The following is a 25,674-nucleotide window of genomic DNA, read 5'->3' as shown; positions in this document are numbered from 1 at the left end:
TGATGATGGGGAGAGATGAGGAAAAGGGGGCCAAGGGCTGAGGGGGCTTTATATAGTACCAGGAGAAGGGCATTTATGATGTCATAACTGATGTCATTTATGATGTCATAACTGATGTCATTTGGGAGAAGGGCATTTATGATGTCATAACTGATGTAATTTGGGCAACTGACGTCACACTGCAAAGGTGACGTCATGGAGAAGGTGACGTCGGAGATGGTGACGTCATTTAGTGACGTCATTTGGGCTGAGGGGTATGACAGCATGGGGTGCTCTATTAATGCCTTATTTGGTCTTCCATGATTGAAATTCAGTCTACGACTACACAAGTACGTACGTACGTACGTACATACGTACATACATACATACATACATAGGTACGTACGTACATACATAAAATCTGCTAAATATACACTGTGCATTTTCGCTCCAGTGTGACCGAGTCAGTTATGTCTCTAGGGCGTCTGTTTGACCTTAAAAAAACACAATCTCATTCGAACTGGAATTAATATCAATCTCTCTCTCTCTCACTCTCTCTCTCTCTCTCATTTTAGGAAGAGCTGGATAAGATCAAGGCAGTGTGGAATTCCCACCGCATCCGCCCCTCAAAGAATCCCAATGTACCCAGTGGCATCCCTGACGTGATGTATACTGTGCCACAGCTGTGGGGTTCTGAGGATTGTGTCGTTCCCACACAACAACCTCGATGACTGCACCGGCATGCAAGTTCCTTTCAGTTGCCAGAACTGCATGAACTGTATAAACAGCGGTGCCTCAGGAGGTCCCTGAAGATCATCAAAGACACAAAACACCCCCACAACAGCCTGTTCTCCCTGTTACCCTCAGGGAGAAGATACAGGGTTCCAAAAGCACGCACAAATCGCTTGAGGAACAGTTTCTTCCCGCAGGCCACGAGACTCCTTAACATACACAAATAGTGTAGTAGCCGTACTGTACCGCACTGTAGCTGCTACCATAACGTATGTCTAATGTTTAATTGTATGTTTAATAAGGAATATGCTATTTGCACCTGTATGTCACCCTGGATGTCCAAGTCCCTCAAATTGCTCCTTAGCAGAAAGAAAAAAGCCTTTAAAGAGGGTAACCTCTTAGTCATGCGTGACCTGCAGAAAGAGATAAAACGTGCAATCTGGTCCGGTAAAAATAAATATAAAGAGAAAATTGAGTCTCAACTCCGTATGAATAACTTAGGATCAGTGTGGGACAGCATGAAAACAATCACTGGGATCAAGGAGGGCGGCAGGAGAAACATCCAGTTAAATGGGTACAACTCCGATGTCCAGCTGGCTCAGAGTTTCAATGATTTTTATGGTAGATTCGATGTTCATGATTTTAGTGAGAAACATCAGGAGATCAGAGATAGCCTCCGCCTAGCTCCCCTTGTAAGCCCTTTCTTTGATGAACATGATGTTGTCAAGTGCTTCAAAGCGTGCAAACCCAAAAAAAGTCCTGGCCCGGACAATTTGGGTGGGCGACTTTTAAAGGTCTGTGCTGACCAACTAGGCCCTATTTTTTATTATATTTTTAGTTCATCACTTTGCCAGCAGAGGGTGCCATCCCTATGGAAACAGTCCACTGTGGTTCCGGTTGCCAAGAGCAACAAACCACAAACCTTGAATGACTTTAGGCCAGTAGCCCTAACCTCGCTTGTCATGAAGCAGTTTGAAAAGTTGGTAAAAACTGAGCTCGTAGCTAAAACTGAGTGCTTGCTCGACCCCTTTCAGTTCGCTTATCGTGCGAAAAGAGGCGTGCAAGACGCTACAGCCACCTTGCTGAACCTCCTGTATAAACACCTAGAGGGCAGTAAGAACCACGCCAGATTGCTTTTTGTTGACTTTTCATCAGCATTCAACACCATTCAGCCACATGTTCTTGTTGAAAAACTAACTGACAGCTTTGGTCTGGACCCATGTTTGGTTGGCTGGATTTTAGATTTTCTTACCAACAGATCTCAACAGGTAAGAGTAAACGGGATACTGTCTAGTTTTTTTACATCCTCAACTGGCTCAGATTCAGATTCAGATTCAGATTCATTTATTTAAAGAATGGGACTTTACACATTAATCAACAGTACAGCCGTACAGTAAATATGCCAGGTTGTAGCCCAAGGGCTAGTTTCCACCTGTAGTCCCATGGCAGGTTGATGTAGTCATGAAAGTGAAAGAAAAATTAATAATACAATAAAGATTAAAAGTACAGAAAGTTAGTAAAACCAAAGATGATTAAAACAACACAGTTAATAGTACCAAAAAAAAATTAATAGTATAAAAGGTTAGTGAAACCTAAAATAAATAAAACACACAGAGCATGCTGCAAAACATGGCAAAAGATCGATTAAGTATCGCCTCAGGGTTGTGTTTTATCTGCGTTTCTGTACATTTTGTATACCAATGATTGTCGTAGCCGCTATGCCGATAGATTCATTATCAAGTATGCTGATGATTCTATTATCGTCAGCCTGCTTGACGATGATGAAGTCGGCCATGGTCAAGTCATTGATGACTTTGTATCCTGGTGTGAAGATACCTTTCTGCAACTCAATGTTTCAAAAACGAAAGAGATTTGCATTGATTTTAGACGCTCCCCCCCTGTTCCGAAAGGTAGTATTGTTAATGGTCAGATAGTTGACCTGGTCACTGAATATAAATATCTGGGCACTGTAATTGATAATAGGTTGAAGTTCGATCTAAACACAGAGTCGCTGTGCAAAAAGGGTCAGCAGCGTCTTTTTTGTCTCTGGAAACTTGCCAAATTCCAGGTAGACAAGACCTTGATGAAATTGTTCTACAGTGCTTTCATTGAATCGGTGATCACCTTCTCTATTGCTTGCTGGTATGGCAGCCTCGATATCAAGAATAGGAACTCCTTAGGGAGAATTGTGAAAACGGCTTCTAAAATAGCCGGAATCCATTTTAGGAGCCTAGACCACATTTTCAACTTGCAGTTGCTGAAAAAAGCAAGGGCTATCTGCTCAGACAATGCCCATCCGCTGTGCTCTGAATATGAGCTGCTTCCATCTGGCCTTCGTCTTCGTGCTCCCTTGGCTAAGAAAAATAGATATAGGAATTCCTTTGTGCCTGCTTCGATTCGAGCTTTAAATGCTACTTAAGAGAATACAATAATATAACATCTATACCATACATGGGCAAAATGCGGCCCCAGGGCCGCACCTGGCCCCTGGACCATCTCAATCCGGCCCCCAAGGTCCTCAAAGAAAAACAAAACGACCCCCAAAAATGCAATAAAAGGCAGAATTATGTTAATAAATCTCATCTGCTACAGCCGTTGCATTTGTATCACTATTATATCAGGAGATTAACAAGAAATTACCAATCACAATGCGAGAGAGGGTTAAAAATATAGGGAGAGTCCTGCAGAAATCAGGAGTGTTGGCAGACATGATCTCCAATGGGTGGCCCTTCGCTTACTTGATGTAAGTCAGTATGGCCCTCTGGGAAAAAAATGTGCCCACCCCTGATCTATACAGTACAGTAATGTAACATCTATTTGATGTTTTTATTTATTTTGTGTTATATACAATAGTTATATTGTAGCATTTACTTTCTGTAATATGTAGCGCTGTGTGGCTAAGTCTCCTTAGACTGCCTTGCATTTGCACTTATCGCATTTGCACTTACCGGCCTCTAATGCACTTTAAACTACACTGGCACTTTTGAACTGAATGCTACTTTGCACCATGTCGTGGTCTATTGTGTCTTCATTTTGTTTTCATGGTTTTATGGTCTTTTATGGTTTTTATGGTTTTATGGTCTATTTGTGTCTGCACTTTGTGTTTCATGTTTTTATTTCGAGTCTTGTGTGATTTGATGACTGTTTTGTTTTTGCTCTGCTGCAACCCAAAGTGCCCTTCTGGGACATATGAATAAACTTGAACTTGAACTTGAACTTGATGTCAAATACGCAGAATTTAAAACGTCGAGTTTAATTGTATGTTTAATAAGGAATGCTATTTGCACCTGTATGTCAAATACGCCGAATTTAAAATGTTTAAGCACGTCTAAAGTATGCACATGACATGTGCACCTATGTGCAGTGAATATGCCACTGTCTCTGACTTGTCTTATCACTATACTGCCTTATTGCTTGTTGTGTCTCTTGTTGTTTTTGCACTCATATGCCCTGTCACATTTGTACTATGTTGTAAACGGAGTCCTCAGCACAAGAATTTTACACGTGATACTTGTACCATGGAGTGACAATAAAAATCTTGAATCTTGAATCTTCAACCATCCCTTGCGATGAAGACGTATTTGACCTCTGTAATATGATCATGCTGGAGTCAGGCCTTACTTTCCCCACCAACATACCACAAGTGCAAGAGTTTTATCTGACGATTCGGGAGACTGTTCGCGCCCTCATCTTTGTTTGATTGTTTTGCTCTCTCAATTGGGAATTTGAGTATTATTGGTACAGTATAGGCTATAGCTTTGAAGTTGACTGCTGCTACTGCTACTTCAGCTACTATGCCATGTGAGGGGGCTGGATGGGATTTAGGTTTATGCTCCATGTGGTTGAACTTGCATCATTTATACTGTATGTAATGTAGGCTATATAATATGGTCAGATGTGTTTATTCCTGTGTTGTCATTTTATGTTGTGGACCGTGTACCGCAGGAAGCTGCTACCATGTGTGGCAACTATGGGGATATTAATAAACAATAACAATGTCAACAAATATATCCATGTTTCAATTGCTGATAAATAGCCTGGCAGTATGTTGTATGAGCTATTGGGTATAGCCCAGCAGTATAGTGCAGTGAGCCCAGACTGACAACAGATTCCTATCTCAACTGAATTATCTTGTGGCTACGCATTAGTAAGTCGTGGCCACGCATTAGTAAGTCGTGGCCACGACTTACTTATCTCGTTCCCACGACTTAGTAAGTCGTTCCCACGACTTAGTAAGTCGTGGCCACGACTTACTTATCTCGTTCCCACGACTTAGTAACTCGTTCCCACGACTTAGTAACTCGTTCCCACGACTTAGTAAGTCGTGGCCACGACTTACTTATCTTGTTCCCACGACTTAGTAACTCGTTCCCACGACTTAGTAAGTCGTGGCCACGACTTACTTATCTCGTTCCCACGACTTAGTAACTCGTTCCCACGACTTAGTAACTCGTGGCCACGACTTACTTATCTCGTTCCCACGACTTAGTAACTCGTGGCCACGACTTACTAAGTTGTGGCCACGAGTTACTAATGCGTGGCCACGACATAATTAAATAAATCTTGATGTCACCACACAGCCACCGTACCAATCTAATAGAGGAGGACCATCCTCCTATGCCTCACTGGAAGTGTGTATGTGTGTGTGTGTGTGTGTGTGTGTGTGTGCCTGTGTGTGTGCCTGTGTGTGTGCGTGTGTGTGTGTGTGTGTGTGTGTGTGTGTGTGTGTGTGTGCGCGTGTCTGTGTGTGTGTGTGTGTGTGTGTGCGGGTGTGTGTGTGTGTGTGTGTGTGTGTGTGTGAGTGCGTGCGTGCGTGCGTGCGTGTGTGTGTGTGTGTATGTGTATGTGTGTGTGTGTGTGTGCGTGTGTGTGTGTGGGTGTGGTGTGTACCTATGATCTGGATGATCTGTGCCAGCAGGACTCCGTCGGTGACGTCCTGGCTCAGGTCCTTGATGAGGCGCGGGCAGCCAGACTTAGCCAGGTAGTGATTCGCCCAGTCAGTGTAAATCTGCAACAAGAGAGCACACACTCTGTCAGCATCCGTCTGTGTCACAGTCACTTTATTTACCATCTGCAGTAGAAACTGGAATAGAAACTGGAAGAGCATTAAACAAATTGAGCGGTATACAGCATCTGTATACTAACGTTAGGTTGGCTGGCATGACAATGACATCTTAGCGTCTAATGTTAGCATCGCTAGCGGGATGCTAGCTAACTATCAAGCCAATTCTGGGATTACTAACGTTACCAACATGTACTTCAAGATGGCTAAAATGTGTTGTTGACAATATGACTATGTTGTCTGTTAATGTTAGACCATCTAAGAGCAGCTATCTGCTACAGTTTTTCACTGTCTGCAGTGCACAGCACACTGTGGGATATGTCACTACACTAATCACACAGTAATAATGACCACCATTACATAATGTTAGGCAAACTACAGATGACTAAATAAATGGTTAGTGATAATTCAATGACAATAGCCAATGAGCTGCATTGAGTCATTCTGGTAAGAAATTCATAGTGCATCATGAGAACGGAAGATTAATCATTGTGTCCTTAACTCATTCAGGGCCAGTTTAGGACTGCCAATATTTAGCACAGGCCAAAGATTTTCATAATTGTTCGTCATCTTTCAAAGACCCACAGTAAATTATCTATTAGCACCAGAGTGATTTGCAATACCTCAAAATGAAGATGTACGTCTCTGGGTTCACCAGGAAAAAAAAAGTGAGCTTTTAGCATGTTCTGTACTCTACTTATAGCCATTTATATACACCCTGTTTTCCCCCAGAAGGTCTCCCAGAGAAAATAAACAGGAGAAAAGGCAATTTTTGTAAAAGGGCACAATCTCAGGCATAACTCACTCTCAATTCTTTTATTTTGAACTGTATTGACATCAGACATGTAAATATTATTCGTTAGGACACAAATGACAAAAAAAAAAAATATATATATATATATATATATACACATGAAGTGCTTTTTTTTTTACATTCAACAATACAGTTTACTCGGTGTGAGTGAGTGTGCAGACAGACAGACAGACAGACAGACAGACAGACAGACAGACACACCGACAGACAGACAGACAGACAGACAGACAGACACACACACACACACACACACACACACACACGATCCCCCTTTTAGATTTCTAACCCCACATAGGATAAGCAATAACCACGCCCTGTGGCGCTGGGATTGGCCAGGAGCAACACTGGAGGGCACGCAGCCCAGCGATTTCATGAACGAACTGAAGAGCTCTTGAGAAGGACAGCGGGCTGCTGTGACTGCCTTCTGCCCGCTGCTGCCTAGCTGTTCCTGTGTTTATTTTGATTTGTTCTGGTACACCCGTCCTCGTCCATGTCTCCCTGTCATATCCTCTCTGCTATTTGATCGTTCCCGTTTTCCCCTCGGCTATTCAACACGTCCTCACCGCCCTCGCAAACTGATCGATCATTTCCTCATTCCTCCGATGATCAAACACATCTCTTGATTACTTTCTCCCGTTTTCTCCTGGCTGGCACAGAGGAAGGCGACTCCAGCTCGTGCAGCGCGCCGAGGGCGTTTCAATGGCGTTTCTCCTGTCTGCACAAGGAAGCGTTACCCGTTTTCTGCTTTCCCTCTTGCTCAATTTCAAAACAACAGCTGCGGTATGTGTTTGTTCACGTGTTGTCTTAGATGCTAGGGACCTGATACCATGTGACAGGCTGGGGAAGTGTTTTAACTATGCGCTGCACGAATAAAAACAAAAACACGTCAAACACGTCATTGGCCCTCTGGGCTATTCCTGATAACACGTCAAAGACGTCATTGGCCCTGAATGAGTTAAATGTGTTCCTAACTTGTTCAACTTAGGAGCACCCAGTTCATAATGTAAATGCTGCAATATTAAAATGCAAAGGCTTCCATCAGTGGGCCATAGGCTCAATCCCCACTGTGTTAACTAGTGACTTTAACAGACATTTACTGACATGAAAATCTTTGATCGCATCATTTAATAATTTGCCAATATGTATACAAAATGACAAGGAAGGTAACGCTTAAAATGTATTATTGCTGTGCCAAAAGGATACACTAACTGACTGGTTCCTGCAGATTTTTTAGGACGATGGCTCACACACTTAACGACTCAGACGAGGGACCACACACTACATGACTGGCTCAGATGAGGGTCCACACACTACATGACTGCCTCAGATGAGGGACCACACACTACATGACTGGCTCAGATGAGGGACCACACACCACATGACTGCCTCAGATGAGGGACCACACACTACATGACTACGTCAGATGAGGGACCACACACTACATGACTGCCTCAGATGAGGGACCACACACTACATGACTGCCTCAGATGAGGGACCACCACATGACTGCCTCAGATGAGGGACCACACACTACATGACTGCCTCAGATGAGGGACCACACACTACATGACTGCCTCAGATGAGGGACCACCCACTACATGACTGGCTCAGATGAGGGACCACACACTACATGCCTGCCTCAGATGAGGGACCACACACTACATGATTGTCTCAGATGAGGGACCACACACTACATGACAGCCTCAGACGAGGGACCACACACTACATGACTGCCTCAAATGAGGGACCACACACACTACATGACTGCCTCAGATGAGGGACCACACACTACATGACTGCCTCAGATGAGGGACCACACACTACATGACTGCCTCAGACGAGGGACCACACACTACATGACTGCCTCAGATGAGGGACCACACACTACATGACTGGCTCAGATGAGGGTCCACACACTACATGACTGGCTCAGATCAGGGACCACACACTACATGACTGCCTCAGACGAGGGACCACACACTACATGACTGCCTCAGATGAGGGACCACACACTACATGACTGTCTCAGGTGAGGGACCACACACTACATGACTGCCTCAGACGAGGGACCACACACTACATGACTGCCTCAGATGAGGGACCACACACTACATGACTGCCTCAGGTGAGGGACCACACACTACATGACTGCCTCAGATGAGGGACCACACACTACATGACTGCCTCAGGTGAGGGACCACACACTACATGACTGCCTCATATGAGGGACCACACACTACATGACTGGCTCAGATGAGGGACCACACACTACATGACTGGCTCAGATGAAGGACCACACACTACATGACTGCCTCAGATGAGGGACCACACACTACACGACTGCTTCAGATGAGGGACCACACACTACATGACTGGCTCAGATGAGGGACCACACACTACATGACTGCCTCAGACGAGGGACCACACACTACATGACTGCCTCAGACGAGGGTCCACACACTACATGACTGGCTCAGATGAGGGACCACACACTACATGACTGCCTCAGATGAGGTACCACACACTACATGACTGTGTCAGATGAGGGACCATACACTACATGACTGCCTCAGATGAGGGACCACACACTACATGACTGCCTCAGATGAGGGACCACACACTACATGACTGCGTCAGATGAGGGACCACACACTACATGACTGCCTCAGATGAGGGACCACACACTACATGACTGCCTCAGATGAGGGACCACACACTATACGCGACTTGTCACAGCAACTGAACCCAACTGAAATGCAGCAAACTCACATGGTAAATGGTAAATGGCCTGCATTTATATAGCGCTTTTATCCAAAGCGCTTTGCAGTCAGTAGGTACATTCACCTATTCACACACCGATGGCGGCAGGTTACCACGCAGGGTGCTGGCACACCAACGGGAGCAATTTGGGGTTCAGTGTCTTGCCCAAGGACACTTCGACATGCAGACTGGAGGAGCCAGGAATCGAACCACCGACCTCTTTTATCCAAAGCGATTAGTGGACGACCCGCTCTACCTCCTGAGCTACAGGATAAAAACAACATATAAACAACATAAAACAAGAGGTCTCGATTGTGGCTACTGACCATACCGGAAGCTAGGTGGTTTTACCTTCAAAATAAAAGCGCTACTTCATTACTGCAGGACACCATCATCACTATGGGTTAAAACTGGCTTTTTGAAGGCACAACAAGGTTTTTTTTATTTCCTCTTTGGTACTTGGGGCATTTTGGATCACACAAAAGAAACATTGCAATGGTACTTTTATTTAAATTTTATTTTGATGGTTATAACCGGAAGTTTCTGTTTTATTCTGGCTGGCTTGACGCTGCTCAACCGTGTTATTTATTATTAGTTTACACGGTGTTGTTGTTGATGTTGTAACATAATTGAGTCTTCCCTGCATTTTATTCTCGTGCTCCTTGGTATCATAAATATAAATATATTGTGGAATAACTAGCTAGTTGACTGCTGGTATGGACTAAACACGATTGGCTTGATACTGCATCAGCTATGGCTATATTATGTCAATGGCTATTGACAGGATCATACACATGTGAGTTGACTGCGTACAGAGTCGGCTTGGAAATTCAAACATGTTTGTTATAATCGTTGTGGCTCCGACTGGCGTCGGGAGGCAGTCTGTTACCCATCACACACTTGACCAATCTGTAGCCATCATACACTTACAGATTTTGGTGCTAACATGCCCACAACAACCGTCCACAACAACTGCAGACTAGTGTAGGCAAAGACAGACTCTGCCCAACTGGGAATACTAGCTAAACTCAGGAGAAGCGTCTTGTAGTGTAACCTCAGGTTTAACAGGCCAGGCTTCTAAAAACTATTTGTATCCATTGAACAAAGAGATGTGTTACAGTGAAAGAACAAAGCATGATAGAGACACACGAAGTGAGTGAGAAGTAAAGAAAGAGAAAAGAACATATTGCAGAGACTGACTAAGGCTTGGCTTTCCCTCTGAGCTATGACTCAAGTTGCTTTTAGCGCCACAGTCACTGCTAACACCTCGACCACACAAAAGACCTCTCTCCTTGTTCTGTACAGTGATTGGCTGCCTAACGATCTCAACCGCTAACAAATATTTCACGATGGCGGTGATGGTGCTCGGGAGCACGAGGAGGATGGTGGTGCTGTTTAAGAGCTTTCTCTGTGACATTTGTAAAGATTCCCGCCAAGCACTCCGACAAGGAGTAGCCTAGATGTTGATAGCCTACAATGGTCTGCGCAAACATTGAAAAACACCTGCTCCATCTGGGAAAATATATTGCCAAAATTGAGATGATAGCAAGTTGCTACACCTGCATCGTTTTGTTCAATCAGGACCTCGATATCTTTGTGAAATCAGTTCAAAGCAGTTTCCAAAGCCGTTTTAATACAAATTGTTCAGTGCCAGCATCAAGATGGAGCCCCCCCCCCAAAAAAAAAACAAAGAATATATATATATATATTACATTACATTACATTACATAATTTGGCAGACGCTTTTATCCAAAGCGACTTACAATATCACATTTTTGTCAGCAATAGAGCAATCAACTATGCAACACAGTCTATGACAACTACAACTTCTGAAGGAACAGTGGTACAAGTTTAGTTTAGGTTAGTATATATATATATATATATATATATATATATATATATATATATATATATGATATGATATGATATATTGCTTTATTGTCAGCACTGCTGAAATTTGTCTTGCGACCCAGCAGCCATTGTATGCAAAAACAAAGGACATGTATACACATTACACACATTAACATGACACAGTGAAAACACAAGATATTGACATACATAGAAACATACAATCGAGAGCACCGTCCACTGCTCAGCCTATCTCTGGCTTAGCTCCTGGTTGAGCCTCAGAGTCGATTGATGGACAAATGACTTTTTTAGTCTAACCTTCTTATGTGTTGGGACACTGTATCTCCTTCCTGAGGGCAATAACCTGTATTCACTGTGTAAAACATGACTAGTGTTTGAGGTGATGTTCTTTGCCAGCCTCAGCATGCTGTTGTCATACGTGGAAGTATACAGCCGCTGAAGTGGTTGTCCAACAATCTTTGAACAAATGTTTAGTTGTTGCAACATTTGTGACTTTAAGGCTACAGACAGACATCCATACCAGGTAGTACTACAGTACTGAAGAACACTCATAATAACAGAAGTGAAAAACAAAAGAAGAATCCTTCTACTGGCACCAAAAGATCTTAAGCGGCGAAGGAAATAGATTCTTTGCTTTGTTTTCTTACACACTGATTCAGTCTGATCTTTCCATGACAGAAGATGGTCTATCACTACTCCTAGGTATGTGTATGAGCCTACCTGATTTATTTGTTCACTATGAATAGTAATGGGAGATCTGCCTATATATATATATTTTTTTTTTAAGAGAGAAAGAAGTCTTGTATATATATACATATGCTGTATATATATATATATATATATATATACACATATATATATATATATATATATATATATATACATATATATATATATATATATATATATATATATATATATATATATACCGGTATATATATATTAGTGATGCGCGGGCCGCAGTTATAACCGCGCTGACCGCGGATATCCCGCCCCGTGGGCGGGACAGATCATAAAAATAAACATTCTGATTAATAGCGGATGGGTTGCGGGCGGTTGAAACGATGTATCATTAATGAGGAAAAATAATATTAATTACGTTCTCTAGTCTATGAAGGTATTTTAAGCTACATTTGTCGTCAGGCACATTCTTAGTCGCCTATTGTAGATCCCCCAAAGGACCCACGGCCGTAAACACAACAACAGCCATGTGCTAGGTCGCAAGGCTACACTTTTCGTGCATATATGGTCAATGATGTCACTCTCAAAAAGGAATCTCCGCTGAAGACGTGTTTGAAGAGAAGACGCGTTCGTATTTTCCCATACAATGAGGCAATCAAGTAAACTAAACTTAAAGCTATAGCGTTAGCTGAGTAAGCTACATAAGGGGAAGTGGTGGACTGGATATAATGCAGCATGGATGTTTATTTGGAGTCTTGGACTGCAGCGATCGCACCAACGGCAGCAGAAACCGTAAGTTCATAACATATATATACACATATATATATATATATATATATATATATATATATATATATATATATATATATATAACAAGACAGGCAAGCCAAGTTAAACTGGACCCGGACTACGGCCACTCAGCTCAAAGTTCAGTTCACACAGCTTAAAACAAACTACTTCACATTCATAGTGAAGTGAAGCGTTTTTGAGTATTCAGAAAAGCGCTATATAAATCCTATCTATTATTATTGTGCTTGCTGATAGAGCAAGCACAATCTTAGAATCTCTCATACTTATTATTTTTCTTCTATCCAAAAGTTGTGTTCGCCATTTCTCCTACAGTTTTCACAGTACATAGGCATGTGAGACATCAAAACGTGCGGCTCATTGAGGAATCGTGCGCATTTGGATTGCTAAGGGTTTTGTTGGCCGGTTTTCGCGATATTCGCGTTAACGTACGATTTTTTTTCCCATTCACTTGAATGGGGTTTCGAAATCGTTGGCATTAAATTAGCTCTAGCTCACCGTATGACCTGCCATTACCAAACTTTGTAGGTAGGTTTACAGAGTCACCTTTTACTATGTGCGGGAAAATTACACTATTTGACCAGATGGTGGCGCTATAACAGCCGTCCTTACGTTTTGGTCCATAACTTTTGAACCGTAAGGGCTACATTAAAAATTATTTTTTCCCTGGATTCCTTGGGTCATTCTGCATCTGCTGATATAGGCCCCGCCCATTTCCGTCTAACTAGATTTTCCGCCATTTTGAATTTTGTCGAAAAGCGTTTTTCCGCTATTTCTCCTTCAAATGTTGCCCGATCTTCACCAAACCACATCACACAGCGTGTGTGGACTGTCTCGCACAAAACTTATTTCACGTTTTTTTGAAATTCCGCACGGTTGCGCTATAATCGACTTCAGAAATGTTGTGGGTGGGGCCTACTTCACAAAAATCGCCATAACTCCGGACCACATTGTCCGATCCGAACCAAACTTGGTCCAGGTATGCACATATGTACTCTGAGATGATAAAAATAAAATTGTGTCATTTCGCCTATAGGGGGCGCTATAGCAACATTAAGTACCTGTATCTCACAAACCATAAGAGCGACTGTTCGCAAATTGGGTACATAGGTTTATAGAGTACTCTTCTACACTGGCCTAAAAAATGACACCGATTGACCTCACGGTGGCGCTATAGCTGCCCTCTTTACGTTCTGGTTCGTAAGTGTGGAACCGTAGCTTCTACAATCAAAATTATTTCTGCCCTGGTTTCCTTGGCTCCTCCCGCTTGTACTCACAAAGGCCCGCCCATTTCCCACCCACAACTACTTAGTACACCCTAGCAACGATCTACGAACGCCCTATACCGATGAGCCAAAAACACCCTAGCAACCAGTTAATACACCCTTGCAACCGCCTAAACACGTCCTAGCTACACATTGCCGATTGGGGCTGTATTGATACTGGATGGGAGGGCGGGGTCTAAGGCAGGGGCGGGGCAAGGGGGGCGGAGCATCACGCGGGAGCAAGCACAATCAAATTTGCTTCAGCAAATTTAGCCCGTTCTAGTTATTATTATTATAGTTCACAATTAAAAAATTTGAACTAAGTTCACAGTCCAAAAAAATTAACAGCTCACGTTAATGTTTTTTTTTTAATGAGCTGCTCTGAGCTATTCTTTTTCAATCGAATCACCAATATTGCAGCCGAGTTCTGCAATTATTATAAATCATCAGGTGATCTCTGCTATTATTATAAATCACTGATCGTCCCCAAAAACGACATCATCTCAAACTGCTTTTTTCCCAGTTGGGAAAACTGGAGGGGATGGTTGTTTTAGATGAGCTTTAGTATTTCCACTTTTCGTTGCCACTGTTTTTAAACAAAGTCCACACACTGGGGTTACAGTAGAAAGGATTTTGAACATTTTGATGAATCAAAAACAACCACAATCCAAGTCAGAAACACAACAGCACCTGTTCAAATTCAAAACCCTTACTGCCTGCACTCCATTATGTAGTCTACTTTACTGTATAGTCAATAGTGACATCATCAAGCAGCACCCTAGTTGGCAAAAAGGTGAAATGTTAATCTTTATAGCAAATCTAGGTACATTTCAGACTTAAATGGAGTGTCCATGTGAAATGCAAACTATAGGGTCACATGATCAAATGTTTCATGTCCTCTTCAAATCACGGTACAAGTTTGATTGACTTCCCCACAGGGGGCAGCTAGGCGAGGCCAGAGGCGTGTATATAGAAGTCACAACATTTTGGACCTCCGCTGACGCCACTCTCTTAATAAATTGCTCTGGGCGAGGTTCTCCTCCTGGATGCATGCTGGCCAACCTTCTGTATTGTGACCTAAACCTCTTAACAGCCGCTTTGTCTTTCAGCGGACCTTGAGTGGACCTTCAGTGGGTGACAGAAGGACCTGGACAGCTGCTGCGCCGCACAGCTTCACCGGCTCAAAGCACCAGAGATGTGGATTACGGTTGGCCTCCAACTGTTCCCAAAACAGCACTGCAGAAACACCTGCAGAAACTTAGGATTTCAACGCCCCAATTGTTCCCAATCGCACAACATGAACCACCTTCACACACCAGCCGCTTCATTTTGGAGCATCAAGAGAGAGAAAACCCACTGATCTACTGAATCAATTGTAGGCTGCAATATATTTCCAGAATGGATGTGCATAGCGCTTAGGAATGGAACCCTTCACATGTGTCTGTAAACCATTCTTTGACCCGACAAGGCAAGTTCATGTCCCCCGGATGTTGGCAATCATCAGCCCTGCTGAAGGGTCCCTGAGCAAGACACTGACAAACAATGGAAAAATATCAGATTATCGCAATATAAAGTAAAGACATCCAAAATGGGATTTCAATGCCTAGGACCGGAGTTCGATTTCCAGCGCGTTCAATGTACTTTTAAACTGTAAGCCACATAGGCTACATTTTTAATAAACGTGTTTTTTTATTTACTTGCATAACCATAACCCTAACAACCAACCTTTGGGACATAATTTAACATGTTCAAATTGGTAATACAACCACACTTGTGTTTGTAGGATTATGTGTAAACCATGTTAAAGGCTTGCCCAGGGGTGGAGAGGGATTCGATCCACCGACCTCCCGCTTTCAAAGCGCACATGTTAACCACTATGCGGAGAGCGCTAGCTCCCTTGGTGGAGCTGGTTAACAGGCCTTTATACTGGGGAGTGAGTTGAACCAACCTACTTGCTACCACTCGGGACTCACGAGGACACAGTCATTCGGTTACATATCCACGAAAAATACTTTTCGTAAATATCATGCAGACATTTTAAGAGAATACGTTTCAGTGTTTCGCCTTTTTTTCTCTCTCTCCCAATCAGAAGGTTTTCCTCCTGTCCCATCAGACAGCACCTGAAAAGGTACAAGCTGAAACAGCAGCAGCTCCTCTGACTGTGGTGAGGCAGTGTTTCCCATACATAAAGGAATTTGGGCAGGCCGCCACAATAATATTTTGACCGCCACAATAAGATGTTGACGGAGTTTGTTTTTTTTCCTCCCTCGCAAAACTCCACATTGGCTCGCTGTCTCTCTCTCTCTCTCTCTCTCTCTCACACACACACACACACACTATCCCGTCTCTGTTTTCTGAGTGTGATTGGTTGGTTTAGGCATGAGGCGTGATTATTGGTTAAGGCAAAATATCAGAGCCAATAAGAGGAAGAGTAGGGCGGGTCAACCCACCGCACCAACCCAAGCAGCTGAGCTGGCGAAACATGGCCGCCCTCAGTGTAGCTGTTGACAGTTTCAAATTATAACAAAACAACCACTATTGCAATTTGCAATAAATGTCCCGCAAGGTTTCTGAGATTAGGGGAAAGTCTGAGCTGGCGTTACGCTAAACCAAACGTGGGGAGGAGGCAGCAGATTTGTTTGCCGTTAACGTTAGCTGTTGTGATGCATGGGGGCTAACGGGGCTAACGTTAGCTAGCTGGTTGTGGCTACCTAGTTGCAGCGCTCCACAAGCTTGTTGTGACCAAAATCCCCGCATTTAAAGCACTTCATACTCCCAGAGCTGGCGTAAACCATAGAGAACCTCATGCATTAGCCTACTCAAAATGAAACGTCCAGGGTTTGTGTCTCCAAAAGCAATTAACGATAACGTTACATGCAAGGTAACGTGAAGCTAACGTAGCTAGCTGCAGGGCAGTCATGATCTATAAGGAAAACAAATGCGCACATAGCCTACATAAAAGTCAACATCACATACGTGTATTTTCTTTAATCTAGACTAGAGGCATCATTTTTCAGTCAAAAGTGAAACGACACAGATATGATGGCGTATAGTGAGGCTTTCCATGCCTCACTATAGAACTGGCCCCAAAGCAAAATTCACAGCTTATATGTTGCCGTCATGCCAATAAGAGTCTAAATTAATTTTTTTATGTTTTATCTGCAGACTAAGCAGCTAGGCTTTCGGTTCTATAAAAGCCATTATTTCTTGTATTGACTATTGAGTGATACACTTTACTAAAACAATCATATTATATCACAATAGTGATGTCAGATTTGCTTAGGTCAGAGCTATGGAATATTAAATCATCCATCTTTGCTCACTACATCTGCCCTTTCTTTCTTCTTCTTTTTTACCCCAGGTGTGCATAAAATACAGGTTAAGAACTTATGGAAAAGTCATGGAAATCCATTGGTCAAAATGTGTATGAACCCTGAAGGGTTAAATTGAGCATTTATGAGAGATTTCAAAAATATCGAGATATATATTGTGTATCGCGATATAGCCGAAAAACATTGCGATATTCTTTAGAGGCCATATCGCCCAGCCCTAGTTTCCAGTGTCAATTGTGAACGTGACTTCTCTACAATGAATAGGGTAAGTCTAGAGCAGCGATCCTCAAAGTCCGGACTCCGGTCCGCATCCGGACCGAGACGCCGTCCTATCCGGACCGAGCCCTATAACCTACAAATCATTGATAACTTACATTTTCACGGAGCGTTTCTATTTTAACCGGCACATGCTTTTATAGTCTTTACGGTACTACTGGTTTATCTGCCAGGAAGCTCACAGACCAATGCATGCGCTGTAAATCACCACACGTGATGCTACTCGGCCAATCAAATAAGCAAATCGTTTCTCTCTGTTGGTGCTGCGAGAGCTGCGAGAGGGTGAATGTGACACACGGGCGGAGGGGAGGCGAGGCGAGAGATAGTAATTTCACATGGTGTGCTCAAAGGAAACCACTCTTACATGTCCATTCATTGTTCTTATGGGCAGATCAAAACCAGTATGTCTTGTGTGAAGTGCGATGCGATCCTGACGTGTCTATGGAAGCGCCACACATGAGCAAACACGCATACACACACCAGGGCACACTCACTGCCCAACGCAAAGGCATGCGAGGTTTGCATTGCAATTGCATTGATCGACAGACAGACAGCCAGACAGACAGACAGACAGACAGACAGACAGACAGACAGACAGACAGACAGATAGATAGATAGATAGATAGATAGATAGATAGATAGATAGATAGATAGATAGGGAGCTCACTTCTCTCAAGAGAAAAGCTTGTTTGTTGGCTGAGAGTGTTACAATGTGAAATGGAGTGAAGAAAAGGGGAAACTTATTTCTCTTAAATTAAAGCACTTCATGTTAAGATGCACATTTTTCCAAAGCACTCTGTTGTATGTTATTTTCAAATGCATTATTTGACTTGAAATGAGAAAAGAACATTTATTTATTATAGTAGGCTAGTTATGTATAATTAATCCAGTTAAATATGAAAACTGTAAATAAGCATTGTTGATGTTTACTTTGATTTAACAGTCCGTTGTTGACTACATACAGACGTTGTACCATTAGGTTACTTCAATCATTGAGTTCAGTGGCACTGAATCATAGCGCAAGCTACGTTACAATGTTCCAGACCTTTGCTTGAGGAAATTTTCTCTAACTGGACCTCTTTGAATTTTAATTGAGTGCCCCTGGTCTAGAGCATCACTTTGAAAAGCACAGCAATTGCATTTTCTTTATATAACAGTAGTGGAGTTTGTGGTATTATTTTTCTGCTTTATCTTCAGGTGAAAACAGACCTCCGAAACCAGCTCCAAGGAGAACACCTGGCTGCCTGCCTGAGGATCTCCATAAATGGCCCCCCTCCTCAGGACTTCCCATATGATAGGGCATTAGAATATTTTTTCAGAAAGCCCCGGAAAATCAAATGTTCAACCAAAGGGTGCAAACTTTGCCAGTAGTCTGTGGAGCAGTCACTCAAATAGTAATGGAGCACAATTTTTTTTAGTTATTTATTATTTTGAGTTTTTGTTGTTGTTAATTACTATGTAAATAGTATTTCTCAATTACCATCGATGGTATTGTTCATCTGTAAATAGTTGATGTTTCCATGCATTTTCTAGTTAATGTCTATGCATCAAACTGTTGCACTTGTTATTCCCCAGGCTGTTTATATAGTGTTAGGTTTATGTTATTTTGTTTAATTTTATTTATTTATTTTAAAGGAGAATTGCACACTTTCTTTTACCTCATTTTCTATGGTTTTTGTATTATTTATTTATGTGCATCAAACTTCTGAACTAATCTTCAGCTTGTGTTAATTAAATGTCAGGTCATTGAGACCTATTGAAAAGTTGTTCCTGTAGTGACATACAGTACTAGTGAAGACAGGTTTGGGCTGACTGAGCCACAGGCTCATGGAGATTTAGAGTATCGGGGACACAGGTCATGTTCCGGCCTAGTTTTCGGTCTTGGGATTTGAGAGATCTTCTTATTTTGTGCTAATAAATTACACACACGATGTGTAGTCAAACAGAGAAGTTATTCATCGAATCATTCCTGCTTCATCAAAATTCATTTTCTGAGAAATTCCAGGATTTAGATGGTTTAGTGATGTGAGATAACAGGAATGTATCTGTAGGAGAACCAAACAAGTTCTGTTTATGCCTACAAAATGTTATTGTATTTTGAGTTCTTCCCTGGAAATGATTTTGGTATAGATGGGCCATTGTATTTAAACAAGCAGTATTCTACTGAGTGACCTGTATTCAGAATATATCTATAGGGAGAAATTTAGTTTGTCATTGTAAACCCACAGCACAGTAAGGATGACATGTTCTTCATAGATCTAGCTATTTAATTTTGCTCTCAAGTGCTTTCTCAAAGTACACCAAATTCATGCATTTTACTTTAAAATGTTTTCAAAAAATCTCACGGGGGGGCATGCCCCCGCACCCCCCTAGGGGGTCTGCGCTCCCCCACCACAAATTCTCCAAATCCTGTGGGAAACACTGGGTGAGGTGTTTGATATAAACTTCCACAGACAGACAGCTCCACGCGGAGGAGCTGCTTTCTTCTGCTCAGATTCATGCATATTCCTGGATATATATATATATATTCTTCTGTTTATAAATGGAAACGCAGCACACAATAATATGGTGATATTATGGAACTAGCTTGCAGATGCCTGAAAGGAAGACAGGCACGGAAGCTTCTGGCATGGCAGACATTTTTCCAAGAAATGCCCCCGTAAACCGAAGCGTTTCTCATAATGAAATACCACCATACCCCCCCAGACACCGCACACCGCTCCCAATTTAAATGTGCTCCTTCAAACAGCCCGCCTCTCAGAACTCTGTGTCTGTTGTGGTTCCCTTCAGCCACTTTCTCCATCATGAGAGCCGTAAAACACTAACCCAAAAGAACCCAGAACCATCATCGCACACGGACACACACAAACACGCACGCACACGCGCGCGCGCGCACACACACACACACACACACACACACACACACACACACACACACACACACACACACACACACAAATTCACAATGCAGAAACACACACATACACATGAAAGAATACACACTCCAAAAGTACACTCAAAGACAGACGGACATGCAGGCGCAGCACATGATAACCACATCCCATCGGGGGGGGGGGGGGCAAGTAAACAAATAGCAGAGTGCGTGTGTTTGGGTGTGTGTGTGAGAGAGAGAGAGGGGGACAGGGAGAGAGAGAGACAGAGAGAGAGAGAGAGAGAGCTGTGCCTCATGACACCTGCAGTCACATCGGGGAGCAGGAAATGTTGCGTCCGCCAAGGTTGACGCAGAACGTGTCAAGTTCCAATACATTACATTACATTACGTCATTTGGCAGACGCTTTTATCCAAAGGACTTACAATAACACATTTTTGTCAGCAATAGAGCAATCAACCATGCAACACAGTCTATGACAACTACAACCTCTGAAGGAACAGTGGTACAAGTTTAGTTTAGGTTAGTGTTTTTGTTTTTTGTTTTTTAGAAAGATAGAGAAAGAAGTTAGATCAAGAAGGGCCCAGATGGAGCCTGAAAAGGTGTGTCTTTAGTCTTTTCCGAAAGATCGGCAGTGATTCAGCTGTCCTGACCGAAGGTGGAAGCTCGTTCCACCATTGAGGTGCCAGGGACGAGAAGAGTCGAGATCGGGATGAGCGACTTTTGAGCCCCCGAAGCGAGGGAGGGGCGAGGCGTCCTGCACTGGTGGAGGAGCGAAGGGAGCGCTGAGAGGTTTGGAACCTGACCATAGATTGCAGGTACAGGGGAGCTGACTGGTGTACTGCCCTGTAGGCCAGTACCAGTGTCTTGAATTTGATGCGTGCCGAGATGGGAAGCCAGTGGAGGTCTTGGAAGAGGGGAGTGACATGAGAGAATTTGGGTTGGTTGAACACCAGACGGGCTGCAGTGTTCTGAATGAGCTGAAGCGGTCGGATGTCGGTGGCAGGTAGGCCGGCCAGGAGCACGTTGCAGTAGTCCAGGTGAGAGATGATAAGTGACTGGACCAGGAGTTGAGTCGCTTCTCTCGTGAGAAAGGGACGGATTTTGCGGATGTTGTAGAGGGAGAACCTATGGAGCGTGCTGTCGCAGCTATGTTGGCTGAGCAAGACAGCTGGTTGTCAAGGATCACCCCAAGGTTTTTAGCTGTTTGGGAGGGAAGTACAGTGGTATTGTCAATGGAGATGGAGAGATCAGGGAGAGGGCAGTCTTTCCCTGGGATGAAGAGTAGCTCTGTCTTACCAAGGTTGAGCAGACATCCAGTCGCCAATGTCTTTGAGGCATGCAGAGATGCGAGCCTCGATTTGAGTGTCGAGGGAGGGAAGGAAAGGAAAAGCTGGGTGTCATCAGCATAGCAGTGATAAGAAAAGCCATGAGATGAGATCACATGGGCAAGAGATCTGATATAGAGAAGAAAAAGTAAGGGGCCCAGGACTGAGCCCGGTGGTAAGAGGGCAGGATCTGGAGAGGGACCCTCTCCATAAGACCTGGTATGAGCGGTTCGAGAGATAGGAAGCAAACCAGGAGTGTGCAGACCCTGAAATGCCGAGGTCAGACAGAGTGGAAAGAAGGATTTGGTGGTTGACTGTGTCGAAGGCAGCAGACAGGTCAAGGAGGACAAGGACAGAGGAGAGGGATGAGGCCTTAGCAGTGTGAAGGGCCTCTGTGACTGCAGAGAATACATTCTCACAGCTCGTCAAATACTGACGTTTGGTCGGCAAACCTTGGTATCACTTTTTATTTTTATTTATTTTTTCACCACCTTTTTCAGGGCGCCACCATTCTTGTCATTTTTCCAATACTATAGGGTCGATATAGCTCGGGGGCTGCGCGGCCTCGCCCACCCTGCAGCTCGCCGAGCTGGCCCTGCAGCTCGCATATGCAGCGCCTGCTCTATTGGCATGCAACTTCGCATCACTGATGACGTCATAGACATTGTGACATCATCAGCGATGTCACAATTGCACGAGTGTAACCAAAAACCACAATATCAGTGCCTATGACATCATCAGTGATATCAAGATGATTTTGGTCAATAATGATGTCACTGATGCAAAAATTAAAAACAGACAAACATTGCCCACTTGCTCTAAATCTTGATGTCATAAGATGATTTATGACATCACTGATGATGTCACAATGCATCTTATGACATCACTGATGATGTCACAATGCTGATTACTGATTACATCACTTCTGGGACAAAAAAATTAAACGGAACATTGCCTACTTGCTCCCATTTATAGATTCCAACCAATATTAAGGTCAGAGAAATGGTTTGACGTTGACAAATGAAAGAAAACGTGTTAGAAAGTGATGCCAGGGGGTCCTGACCCAACGTCAGCATGTTGAGGATGGACAGTTTCATCCACTGCATCAGTCTGTCTCTCTCTCTGTCTGTCTCTCTGTCTGTCTTTCTCTCTCTATTACATTAAGCCTGGTACAGTGACAGACAGACAGACAGACATACAGACAGACAGACAGTCTGGACACAGACAGACAGACAGTCTGGACACAGACAGACAGACAGACAGACAGACAGAGAGAGAGACAGACAGACAGACAGACAGACAGGCAGACTGGACACAGACAGAGAGAGAGTTAAAACTGTCTATCTTGCCTGCCAGCAGTGTTTCTGGGAAAACATGGGAGACTTTCAATCACTTCCTGACACTGGGCGAGGGAGAGGAGGGGCGAGGGAGAGGAGGGGTGCGTCTCATTGAGCGGGGGACGGGGAGTGATCTGGATATAAATGGCGGGACACCCAGTGGACGAATTCAATTAAGTTGGCTTCAACCCGCGGCGCCCATGTCTCTGAGTGGAGCCGGCCAGCTGCCGTCACATCTGTCAACTCCAGGAGGGAAACTTTACAGTCACGATGCACATGCACTCCATTCCAGTTGGTGGCGGTAATGCACCATACATGAAACGTTGTTTGCCATGCAACCACTATAGGAAGATTTCGACTCAAGCCCAGACACGTCTTTTGCTTGCTTTTGTTTAATTAACAGCATTTACTTGCAGGCTACTTTTCAACATAGATTTAATATCAGAAAATGAGTTTAGTTGAGTAAATATCAGATACTTTAAGACTTTTACTTTACATTACGTCATACTTGACTTTAACGTCCACCTTTCTGATAAGATATCTGTACTTTGACTCAAGTATGGCGCAGGTACTTCATCCACCACTGTGTAAACTACATGGCCTTTCTAATGCTGTCCTGTGGTGGTGAACCTGTGCTGCTGCGTGTGGTCAATCTGCCCCCTGCTGGTCACAAAGGAACCTGTGCTGATGCATGTGGTCAATCTGCCCCCTGCTGGTCACAAAGGAGGAGAACACAGAGACGTCATTCAAAGTAAGAAAACACGTCCCGAGACGACCTCTTCTAATTGTAAGCACAAAGCGCCCAGTGATTTGAGAGCGAGGACAGTGATGATGTGTGAGTTCATGGTTATTGGAGGAGGTGGAAACACAGGCGTGTGATGGGAGAAAGGAGCGGAGCGAGCCGGAGCGAAAATGATCGCCAAGCGCTCTCGACACACAATCTGATAGCGCCACACAGGAAACAGGAAGGACGGGCCCCTCAAGGTTAAGCTGCAGCCCGCTTTCTTTGCTGAAGACTTCCTCCGGTGCTTAGAGAAGTGCTGGCAGCACGGTTTAACACTGCCCACAAACAGCACAGCAGTGGGCCTTTTTCACAGTGGCCGTTTTGTGTCAAAAAGGCATGGGTAAACGCATGGCGCAAGCAAAACATTAATGAGGGTTACCAACTCCCATATGTTTATAGCCCCTTATCACAGGCGTGTCTTAAATGGCTTGATCATAGCAGCATCACAGTATATATTTGCACACAACATAGGTTTCATATACTACTCATTTGACTAGATTACATTACGATACACAACCCCAGAATATCTTTGGACTGTGGGAGGAAACCGGAGGAAGCCCACACAAACACGCGGAGAACATGCAAACTCCACGCAGAAAGGACCGGGGTGGAGATTCGAACCCACGACCTTCTTGCTGTGAGGTGACGGTGCTAACCATGGGGCCATGGGGCACGGTGGCTCAGTGGTAGAGCTGTCGCCTCGCAGTCAGAAGGTCCTGAGTTCGATTCTCGCCTGGGACACTGCGGGCGCTGTGGTTGTGTTCCCCCCATATCTTCAGTGCCTACTGCCCAGGTGGGGTATCTCGTCGTAAGGGCCTTTCTGTCTGTGTGGAGTTTGCATGTTCTCCCCGTGCTCCCCCAGGGGGGTTCCTCCGTATATAACCCCCCCCCCATTAAAAAAAACATGCAGAAGATCAGATCGTCATCGTCATCCGACCAGTGACAACAACATCCGAAGTCGGTCCCTGGGCGCTGTACGAGAAAGCGACCACTGCTCCTGGCCTGCCCCCCGGAGGAAAGGACAAAGCCAGGATGGGTTAAATGCAGAGGACAAATTTCACCGGCCACCGTCAGCATGTGTGTGTTGTGGCCCTCCGTGCATGTGTTGATGTGTAACCGTGTGACAATAAAGACGGGCTTGTCCGTCTCAAATCGTGTTTTTTTTTTTTTTAGTGATCCTCAGGATGCAATGCATTCTGCTACCGTAGCATTTCGAGAGATGGGCCGTCACGTTGGCCGCTTCACATTTACATGAAGTTGAGGTTTTAAACTAGGCATTGTCGATCTAAAACTTCCTCCTGGAGTCCTGGTCGCTGCACTAGTGCCTCCTCGGGTCAGTCAGCAGCCCCCTTGTTGCGGGGGAGGAGAACTGGGGGGGGTACAACCAACAGCAGGGGGAGTTGGCCAAGTACAATTGGGGAGAAAACAGATAAAGTAATAATACAAAAAAAAAAAACATTGTACTTCTCCTGGGCTCAGCTGGCTATAAGGCAGCATCCAGGGAACATCCAGGGTTCGAATCTGGCCTGGGACCTTGGTCACGCACCTCTCTTCAGTCAGGACAGTCTAATAACACAGGAACCAGGCACGGCAGGCAGGTGTGGCTCGTTACTCTCTCCTCTGAAGCACAGAGGCAGAGGCGAGCTGACGCTACGCAGAGGCAGCGCCACTCGATGCACACCTAACATCAGCGCTAACGCCACGTTCACTGCTGCCTGGAACTACGAGTGTCACACACACACACACACACACACACA

At 44.1% G+C, this 25,674-nt stretch overlaps 1 protein-coding gene and 1 pseudogene across 2 annotated transcripts in view; one reads left to right on the top strand and one right to left on the bottom strand.

Annotated features, from left to right (window-relative positions):
- LOC310791272 (junction plakoglobin pseudogene) overlaps positions 1 to 710 on the top strand; it is a 36,338-nt pseudogene extending 35,628 nt beyond the window's left edge. The window contains exon 2 of the transcript in view: positions 555 to 710. The product of the transcript in view is annotated as a junction plakoglobin pseudogene (transcript). The remainder of the gene's footprint in view (positions 1 to 554) is intronic.
- The window catches only part of nav3 (neuron navigator 3), a gene marked incomplete at its 5' end in the record, with an annotated part of 744,909 nt that overhangs the window by 518,996 nt on the left and 200,239 nt on the right, over positions 1 to 25,674 (bottom strand). Inside the window, one exon of the mRNA XM_083631970.1 lies at positions 5,602 to 5,719. Coding sequence (XP_083488096.1) covers positions 5,602 to 5,719 — 118 coding nt within the window. The remainder of the gene's footprint in view (positions 1 to 5,601; positions 5,720 to 25,674) is intronic.

Source organism: Poromitra crassiceps (assembly GCF_964638095.1).
Source record: "Poromitra crassiceps genome assembly, chromosome: 2".
NCBI lineage: Eukaryota > Metazoa > Chordata > Actinopteri > Beryciformes > Melamphaidae > Poromitra > Poromitra crassiceps.
The sequence above is the reverse complement of the archived record's forward strand: the minus strand, read 5'-3'. Positions and strand labels throughout refer to the sequence as shown.